Raw genomic sequence first — 10,548 nt, forward strand, 5'->3', positions numbered from 1 at the left:
ACAAAAAGCTACTTTAAAAACTCAGTCCAAAACAAAAGAAGAAAGTGGGGAAAGTGATAGAGTTTCTAGAACACCGTCCCTGGAACCTGGATGTAAAGAAAATTTAGTTGCAGTAATAACAAGGACTTATAAAGGTCGTCAGTTACCGCTACTATATATTTCTGGAATAGCCAGCCAAACCAAAGGACCTAGTGAGGACATTGTCAAACAAACAATTACGATGCCAAATGTTAGAACTTATAGTCAAACCATTGGTCGTAGTGCTGGTAGTGTCAGATCTTCATTATTGTCCGGTGCTAGCATCGAAGGGTCTGCAGTAGTGCCAACTGCAACGGACGATATTCAATGTCAGTATGGATTTCACGATAGAGCATCAAAAAGCCTTGAAAGCTTAGATGTTGTATGTTCTCAGAATTGTTCAAGTGTCAACTTTCTAGCATCACAACCTTCTAAAATGGAGCAAAATATATATATTGGCGATCACACTTACGAGGCTTCCGATGGTGACAAAGAAGCATCGCTGTCGGAAGTAAAAATTGTTTATCCAATAAAGGACAAGCTTGTTGTAAAATCAGCAGCCATGCCTCAAAAAGCAATACGGAGTTACGAACGTGTCAGGTCTGTTGCGAAAAGTTCAAAGTTGGTAAACACGAATACCACGTGCACGTTGAAGAAAACATCAAATGTGATCCCTGTAAGCTTATCTTCTGTTCAAAAGAGTCATAACGAAGTCTCTTGACGACCAAGAAACACTTTCTTTGGCAGCAAATAATTCAAGTGAGTGCATATATGTCATTGTGCAACCTAATGCAATATGTGCCAAACTTAATAAGGGAAAAAGCCGTGATGCACCAACTAACATAGGCTTGTTAGGACAAACTTGGTAACTTGTCACAGTTGCCTGTGAGCAAATGAAAACTGTCATGATAAATTGATGCCCGTAAATGCGAACTTACATGTACTTAAGCAACATTGCCACACTTTCATGTGGCAAATCTACCTATGCGCTCCGCGACAATCTAAAGCAAATGCACTGTTTCCCGTGTTCTTTGATTCTGACAAGAAAATGAGCATTTTAAACTAGTTAAGATCGCAACGGTTTAGCAATAACATGTAAAAGAAAAGTTGAATATTTGTAGAAATACATTTTATTGAACCAAGTACATTTTAGATTTTTGTTTGATAGCCCACGAGAACAGTAATTATAATTTGTGTTTGAAATGTGGGGAGAGTGGTGGTTTAAAATGTTTATTATGAGATAGATCGAGCCAGAGTTTATGGTTAAATGTCGGTTCAGTTTTTTATGAGTGTTTTAAAATATAGATTAGTAGACCCGCGACCCGTGATTATAGTTTTTCATTGTATAATACAGTCTCGGGTCAAAAGTATTTCTGCAATATGGCCGACGTCATTCAACGTCATTTACTTTATACCACTAAATAAATCAATAAAAGGGCATTTTAAAGACAAAATAAATGAGATACTAACTTTAATATTTTGTTATTGCACCATTGGCTCTCAATACACGACGAATTCTAGTTGGAATAGAATTATATAATGTCCTTATATAGACTGGTTCAATGTCCATCCACACACGTTTAGACTCCCTGATCAAGTCCTCCTTCGTTTTGATCCTGTGCACCACCTTCTGTAACCGGATTTTAATGTACCTCCAAACATTCTCAATAATGTTGATATCTGGGCTTTGCGCAGGCCACACCATTCCTTTGATATCATTGTCTGCCTTCCATCAAATCGTGTGTCTAGATCGGTGGGGGGTAGCATTGTCATCTTGGTAGATCCACCTCCCTGTCGGAAAAGTTTTAGCCACAACTGGCCAAAGATGTTCATCCAGAATGTCTGTATATTTCTGTGAATTAATTGTCCCATTCACTGGTACAAAAGTTCCAACACCGTCAAATGTTATACATCCCCAAAACATAACACTCACAACGGGACCGGCTGTGTCGTCACCCTTCTCTCCAAGGCAAGAATTAAACCACTTTTCATCGTCTCTCCGCAAAATATGAACTTTGCTATGCTTTCCTATACATATTTGAGTCTCATCAGAGAAAATTATATTCTTCCAGTAATTGTTCACAGTCATATGAAGCTTTGATTGACACCAAGCCCTCCTTTTGAACCTGTTTCCATCACTGATCACAATTTTCTTCTTCACAACTCGTTTTTTGAATCCATAAAACTTAAGCCTCCTCTTAACAGTTGATTCACTTACCTTAACTGGTGTTCTCTCATTCAAAAGGTTAGTAACATCCTTTAAGTTCTTTCTACGCTCCGTTTTCACAATCCGTAGCAACTGCCTGTCCGTCCTGGCGTCACATTTTCTGGGTCGACCACTTCGTGTCCTGTTTTCTTCATTTTCACGGATCCGATAACGTTTTAAAAACTTTTGAACTGTAGAGGGATTCAAACCCAACATCTGAGCGATTTTTCGTCCACTATGTCCATCTTCATCTAATTTTACAATGCATTTTTTCGTATCAACACTCATCTCTTTTCCTCTCGGTGCCATTTTTTAGCAGACGACAAGTAAACAAAAGAGAGACAACTCTATGCATCCCTTCGATTTCCGGAAAATACTCTATAAATAGACCTTTTAAAAAACCAAATCTATTTTCACTTTGTTACAGGTCATGACAAAAATATCGGCATTTGGTTCACGCACCTGTCGGGCACGGATAACGTCGGCCGCCATTGTGCGGAAATACTTATGACCCGAGACTGTAGTTGACAGATACTGGTATGTGTACAGAGAAAACAGGGTGAGACTTTGATAAATACATAAAATAGTCCAACCAAATATCAACTCGTGATAAATTACGATGTTAAATGTTCTTCAACGTTTGGTATTCATTTGTGTATATTTATACAAACTCATAGACTTCCAACAAAATCAATGCACAATGTTGTAATGTAATCAATGTACAAATATACAATACATGATTAAATCGAATTGAATTCCAGAAATTTACGAAGTATATTACTGGTAGCATAGGTCAAATCTTTCAGAGGTGGGAGAAGCAAGGACAGAAGTATAGTATGTTCCCTGATTTATAGGTACCCCCTCCGAAAAGGTCGCTTAATGTCTGTAGGTGACTGTCAGAATCCTCACAATGCTAGCCCTGACATTGTGATGATGTCTTCACTTGTCACTATTTTTTTTCCTTTTAAGGCAAGAATTTAAAAAAAAAACATTGTTGGTATTTTCACCGAACTTTTCAAGATTTCGTTAGAGTGAGTCCAGCAAGTATGCATCGACACACAAACCTTCCATCCGACATTACCAAAAGAACTTTGCATGGGGTCAACAGGTCATGCATTCACCTGTATTAAGGATGTTTGCTGCTTTGTTAAATAATAACTGGGATTTCATAAAGTTATTGAATCATTATTTTATGTTAGAACAATATGTGGGTAAAAATATGGGTCAGTGTGCTCGTTTTTGAGATATAAGCACTTACTATTTTGGCGGGAAAAAGATTTCTATTGATTTTCCATAGGTTTTGCTTCGGTAGGTTTTATCTATTAAGTAGTAGTGTTTGTAAGAATCATGAAAAATCTTAACAATGTGATACACCCCCCAAAAAAGCTGCATATTTTCATTTTTGTAAATAAGTTGTTTTATGAGTATGTACTATGAAATATGTAATTATTCATTCAAATCTGCCTGCTCTTAGGAGATAATCAACACTGAAAATCCAATAGGTTAATTTTTTTTAAATGTTCTTCAAGGGTGGGTGTAATGTGGATATCTTTTGTGGTACAATTAGCGAGAAATTGTTTCAACCTAAAACTGCCTAAATCTACCCCTGACAACCTATGCTTTGCAAATTTTAGGGGGGGGCGCACGCCAGCCACGCCCCGGCTGAATCCGCCCCTGGAATCTGAATGATGACATTATTAATCGTCCGATCTAGCCATTCATATCATTTTACTCTAAATGATACACATTTTGAACCGCCGAGAATTATAAAGTTGAATAAGTTTGACTGTACTTCGAAAGCACCCGACTTTTATTCAAAATAAATCTCTGTTTATGAAAAAAAAAAAGAAAATCGTTTGTTTAAATGTCTTTTGGTAGACAAGCAGTTTATCACAACTCTTGTTGGAGCACCGTCGATCTGCTAATACATACACATGTAAGACGATGTGAAAAATACTTAACCAGGTAAGAAAATATGTTAATTTAGCACATAAGCGTTGTAATTTCATGTTTAACTTTAAAAGAGCTATTTATTTATTCTTGTGCATTTGGTTTCATTTGTCAGATGAAATTTAACAAGTTATTTATATATGCTCGAAATGTCCTCCCCCGTGCAGGTCCGGGTGATAAAAGAATAGGCCTGCAGCAGCGCTAAGCTTGTCGTATAAGGCGACTAAATAGTGCTCAGAAACCTAGCCGGGGGCTAGGTGCTCTGCCCACAGAGCAACTGGGATGTGTGCCCCAGGTGGTGGAATGGGGTACCCCTGGCGTGTTACATGCTGGGGTTGTCAGGCTATAACACGGAAAACCTGACCGCAAACCATAGTGGTGCACCGTGTTGGGAAAGATGCCATGTTCCTCGCACGTTAAAGAACCCTGCTGTGGTATTCGATAGGATTAGGAACCTTTGCGCTCCGCCACAGGAGGCTAAATTGCCCGATCTTACCCATCCCCCTTTTTCCAGTGGCAATCAAAATTTGTCGACCCTATTATCCTTGTGACCCATCCTTTTTTTTCATTTCATGTTCATTGTCTGAATATAGCTGAAATATTGCTGCTCGGACGTTAAACCCCAACAAACAAACAAAAAACGAAATGTCCTTATTTGTTCTAAAACTCGGTCACCATGACAGATATCCGGATATATATATAATATGTGTGTGTGTCGAGTCTTATCTCTTAACATTAGCACTATCTCTTAATATCTTCAACAGTTCGTGAAAATAACCATTCAGTTAATATGAACCCTCTTTCAGTATATGGTTATTTTGTAGCCTTACTAACTGTCTTTTCAGGCAGCTCTATGGCGTTTCTGATACCAGGCTCGAACTCCGGTTATGCAATGTATGTTTGGCGGGACGGTTATGACGCATCAATACCCGGATGTACTGAAACGGACTTTCTTCACTGGGACAAGCATGGACACTGTTTTTCTCATACTTGGGATAGCCCAACAAAACGACAGTGGCTTTGGAGTACGTGTAAAGTGCCCGGAAGGGAAGTCCAGAAAATATTTCTTGCGGATGTTCACCACAAGTTGCGCGATGGTTATAACGGACGGTCTTGTCAGAATAGTGGTATTTTGACGTTGAAACAAACACTTGCAGACGGACATAATCAAGTTTCCGGGCTCCAGATTTATGCCCTTTTTGCCGTCAGTGATATTGGTGTATCAGAAAAAGATCTTGTAAAACATGTGGTGTGGTACAACGATAATTGTGCAGGTTAGTAAGTTTACAATTCGTAGTGTAAACCAAATTTGATATAAAGGAAGACTCTACTGTATATTTGCCTTGGAAAACCCCGAAAAAAGTTATTATTAATGATTTAGTGAAAATGCAGACATTTGTTATGATAAACCATTCCTTGTCAGACACCTTATGTACACCAGTGTTGACCTTAGAACTGATTCAATGAACATAGTCGGATATAAGGTGTAGCGGGCCTCCTCATGGAAGTTTGGATTGTAATATACATATAAGCATTAATGCTTTAGATATGCATAGCCACCGCCACCCATGACATGTTTATTGTATATTTTAGGTAAATTTACAAATTACGTTTTTTTTTGTGTGTGTTTTTGTCAAGAACATTTATTATTAAGGTGAAATCAAGGAAACCAGGATTAGAACAGGGACCGAGAAGAATATAATCCAGGGATAACCAGAAGATGAAGAAAATTGACACAAACATCAAAGAAAATGAAATAAAAGAAATAGCTCGTACAAAGGAACAAAGATAATTTGGTAACACGACTCCACTAGAATATGGGAGCGTGGACCAGGAGCGCCGGTAGGCCAAGCCAGTTCTCTGTTTTCTAGGAACACCCGCTGATGAATATGTTCAAATGAATGAATCGTATTTCGTAAAGAAAAATCAGGAAATCACGGAAGAGTCACAACCTTTAAGCCAGGCTATCACTTGGCGTCCGTCGTCGTTGTCGTGGACAAATTTTTGAAAATCTTCTCCTCTGAAACTACTGGTTTGACAGGTTTTAAACATTGTATGATTGTTCCTTAGGGTGTTTTGCACACAATGGCCGTTGGGATTTTTGATCTATGAAAAAACATGGCCGCTGTTGCTGAAAATAGAACATAGGGGTCAGATTGCAGTTTTTGCAAATAACTCAAAAAACATTGCCTTTAGCAAATTTCTGATAGGGTGATATTGTTAAGCATTATGATATGGACCTATGCCAAAATTTTCAAAACGATTGGTCAACTGGTGTAGGAGTTTTGGCCCCTGAAACAGTTTTTTTTTTTGCATTTTTCGCATGTGCACTTTGAAAATCTTCTTATCAAAATCCAATGCACAGAATTCAATGAAAGTTAGCATTTATGTTCCTTAGGGTATCCCACACAAAATGATAGTTGGGATTGTTGATTCATGAAAAAACATGGCCGTCGTTAATAGAACATAGGGGTCATATGGCAGTTTTTTGCAAATAACTCAAAAACCGTTGCCTTTAGCAAATTTCTGGCATGGGTAATATTGTTCATCATCATGAGACGGACCTATGCAAACATTTTCAAAACGATTGGTCATCTGATGTAGGAGTTACGGCCCCTGAAACAGTTTTTTTTTTTGCATTTTTCGCATGTGCAACTATGAAAATCTTCTCAAAATCCATTGCACAGAATTCAGTGAAAGTTGGCATATATGTTCCTTAGGTTATCCCACACAAAATGATAGTTAGAATTGTTGATTCATGAAAAACGTTGCTGTTGTTACTAAAAATAGAACATAGGGGTCAGATGGCAGTTTTTTTGCAAATAACTCGAAAACCATTGCCTTTAACAAATTTCTGGGTAATATTGTTCAGCATCATGAGACGGACCTATGCCGAAATTTTCAAAACCATTCATTGATTAATGTAGGAGTTACGACCCCTGAAACAGTTTTTTTGTTGTTTTTTTTTCACATGTTTAAGTATGAAAATCTTCTCTAAAACCATTTAAGGTCATGGAATGAAAATAAGCATAATAGTTCTTTAGTGTATTGTGCTCAAAATGACTGTTGTGATTTTTAATCCGTGAATAGATATGGCTGCCTATACTAAAAATGGAACTTAGGGGTCATGAGACAGGTTTTTTAAAAAAATTCAAAAATTGTTGCCTTTAGCAAAATTCTGGTTCATGTCATGAAAATGCTATGAAAAGCATTTCCTGCATTTGACGATTTAGTTGATTTTAACTTAGCCTGTCTCATTCCTTGAGTTTTTCAAATAAGCAAATGGTTAATCAGGTGACCGATTCAGGCTCTCTTGAGCCTCTAGTTCTGATTTTTACGCCCCTGATGAGTGTTTCTATAAAATTAATTGCAGGATCTGTTCAAAATAATTAAGTACCAGTACATCTAAAATCAATTTCAGACACTGTTTATGGTTGTCTAAGAGGTGATTTAGTGTGTATAAAAACTAACCAAACAAACAATGCTTTCTGTCTACATATATATATACTATATTTTCATTTAATGCATGTCCTATCTGTATTCAGTTTGTATTTTTGAGAAAACAATTCATTCATCTCCCACTAAAATCAACCAAATAAAAGCAAATCAAGAACGATAACTCTTGCTTATTCAATGACATTTTTGGCCTCAGTCTTGTATTCTTAGAACAGAAAAATGCAAAAAGAAAGCGCACTATTTGAACGTACATCCGCTCAGGAATATGTAATACAATACTGATACCTTTTATATCGAAAGTGCAACAACGGAATGACAAACTTGACTGGTTTTGTGGTCTGTAACTGTTTGTGAATTTGAAATTAAAGTGAATTATGTGTTTTTTACGTGCATTAATCACGTCCAGTTGGTTTAGATAAAGACGAACTGTTAAATCAATCGTTTAAAACTTTCTGTGAAATTCATTTCTCTTTGCAGCCGAGGACAAACAAAAATTTGACGGAGTAGCCGTTAACAACGAGGCTTATGCGCAAATCAAGTGCAAGAATGGTGATGCAGAAAGAATCCAGTACCTTCACAATCTTCAAAAGATCAAAACTGAAGCCATGAAACAATCAAAAGGCCAACTGCTGACGCATTATTCTGTCAGTTGGCATTGGGGACGATGTGGAGATACGCAGAAAATGATGACATTCAACGGTAAAACTCAGGATGCTGTACACCACATGATAGACATATTTGACAGTGTCGATGTTCAGGTAATGAAACAACCAGAACATTGTAATTTTTTGTAAGCAATAAGCATTATATGGGAAACTTGGATAAGTTTTCAGATATTGATTGGCGTCATAAGAAACCAAAAGAAGCTCATACAAAAGTTATGATGTTGTCTGCATTATTTTAGAACTGCCTGTACAAACTATCCCTGGAAACTCTTTTTAGATTGATACTAAGTCTTTCATTAAGTCTCCTCTACTGTCGGGTTTCTCCAATGAGATATCTTTTATTCACCTAAACAAACTGCATCCGTTACACTATCAGTGTATAATTCACCTTATTTAAAACTTTCTATATTAGAATAAAATTAAAGGGTAATCATTTGCCTACAACCCATATATGGAGCATATTAATGATTTTAGGCTATGTCTAAGATGGTCGGATCTCAATGAAAGGGGCTGGGAAACCGAGGTTCATGGGGATAAAGTACCCCCTGTCTACTCATATATATATATATATCGCTGACGCTTCGTCCATATAATATATGTCTTTTCACTTTAAGGTGGGTTACATTATATTTCCCGTCATATCTGACAGGGTAAAGATGGCTGGCTATCAACATGCCTTGGATACTGGAAAGGAAATGTTTGTTACACTATACACCAACAAGGTACGTGAAAGTACATGTATGCAGTGTTGTTTTTTGCTATCTATCATCATTACTAGTATAAAAAGTTTCAACATTAAACATTTAATGAAGGGGCAAATGTGTATGTAAAGTTTTTTTTAATGACATATTACGGAAACAGGCTTCCGAATACATAAAAACGATATTGGTTGGTTATTCCTTTTCGCTTTCTTGTTCATTAAAAGTTATGTATTTTTCTGTGGTTTTAATTAAACGCTCAGTGTTGCATACTTTAATTGACCCTTAATTTGCAGTTTACATTTTTAAAACAATGTATACATGTTCTCTTTGTATACGTTTCCTTCTCGTGTTTAAAGGATAAATAAAAATGCGTTTTTGCATAAGCCCTTTAAAATCATTTTATTTTCAAATGTATGTACAGACGATTAAACCAAGCCTATTAACACCGAGCATAATTCAAACCAAATTCACCACACTTTTAAATGTGTGTACTATACTAACTAGCTATGTAACACCACTCCAAATTCTTCCAATTATTGCTTGGATTTTACATTATTTATAAAATCAAATAAAATGATTTTAAAACTCTTAAGTAAAAATGCATTTTAATTTATAAAGTTTTGATTAAGTAAAGAATTGAGAAATGGTCTTGAGACAGCTACAAACAGTCTATATGTACCAAAAAAAGTTATAGGAAATTCATCTCGCCTTCAATACAGAAAGAGTTTGAGATTTTAAAAAGTTTTCAATTTAACTCTAAATGAGCCCCATTGTGCAAGTTCTTGAAACGCTTAACTAACACAAAAAAAATTATTTATAATTTGATCTGATTGGTTGGTTCTTTTTGAGCAAACTTTGTATAACCTGTCTTGGAACTGTGACGTAATTAACGCGACTGTTCCGCACTCCACGATTTTTAAGTACTTCTTCGTCTAAGAATCAGGCATAATGTGTATTAGGTGTGGCCCATGAAGAAAAAATACACAATGATTTTATTGCATTATCCAAGTATTTATACCTCATAACCTCAAATAATTACTGTCAAAGTGTTTGTAAAGTTTGCCTTTTTAAGATATTGATAGGTCAAATTTAGTTGAAATGCACTATGGAAAAATGGCGGGAAAATTTTCCCCAACTTTTTCCTAATATAAGTCTGATCTGGTTCAGCTTACGCTTTTCAACCGCTGAAAACTGTTGAAAAATTAGAAACCTTCCTTAAATATAATGTATATTTGTAGGGTGACCCTTGCCAGACAACCTTTTTCCCGTCGTCTTGCAGCAAAGGGAACCATACTGAGGCAGGAATGTTTAGTGTTTTTGACAACTTTAAATCTAATGGCATTTCTCAGGCTAGACCATGCATTCATTACTTCCGTGGAATATACTCAAGTGGAGGAAACTCGGATTGGCCGAGGCACTGACCAAAAATAAGTCAAAGGACCCGCTGCATAAACGGATCATTTACGCATAGTCCCGCCATGTTCGCCCTTTACTTGTAAAAATGTTTTAAAAATATTAAAAAGCTCCATCTAGAATTCTTAAAGATGTGTTT

General features: G+C 36.5%; 1 protein-coding gene across 2 annotated transcripts; it reads left to right on the forward strand.

Moving 5' to 3' along the window:
• The first annotated feature begins 4,111 nt into the window (after positions 1-4,111).
• LOC148598634 (uncharacterized) lies at positions 4,112-10,539 on the forward strand. Of its 2 annotated transcripts, XM_088561593.1 has the most exons (5): positions 4,112-4,189; positions 5,020-5,448; positions 8,108-8,388; positions 8,910-9,017; positions 10,235-10,539. In XM_088561593.1, exons 2-5 carry the CDS (start codon positions 5,028-5,030, stop codon positions 10,415-10,417), a joined length of 993 nt encoding a protein of 330 aa, XP_088417719.1. In that variant the 5' UTR covers positions 4,112-4,189; positions 5,020-5,027; the 3' UTR covers positions 10,418-10,539. The 2 variants fall into 2 exon arrangements, with proteins under 2 accessions (XP_088417719.1, XP_088417718.1); XM_088561592.1 differs by lacking the exon at positions 4,112-4,189 and having other exon boundaries at positions 4,352-5,448.
• The last annotated feature ends 9 nt before the right edge of the window (positions 10,540-10,548 follow it).

This window comes from Perna viridis, chromosome 14, assembly GCF_037379345.1.
Source record: "Perna viridis isolate PV_CMFRI_1.1 ecotype Kerala chromosome 14, ASM3737934v1, whole genome shotgun sequence".
NCBI classification, from domain to species: Eukaryota; Metazoa; Mollusca; class Bivalvia; order Mytilida; family Mytilidae; genus Perna; species Perna viridis.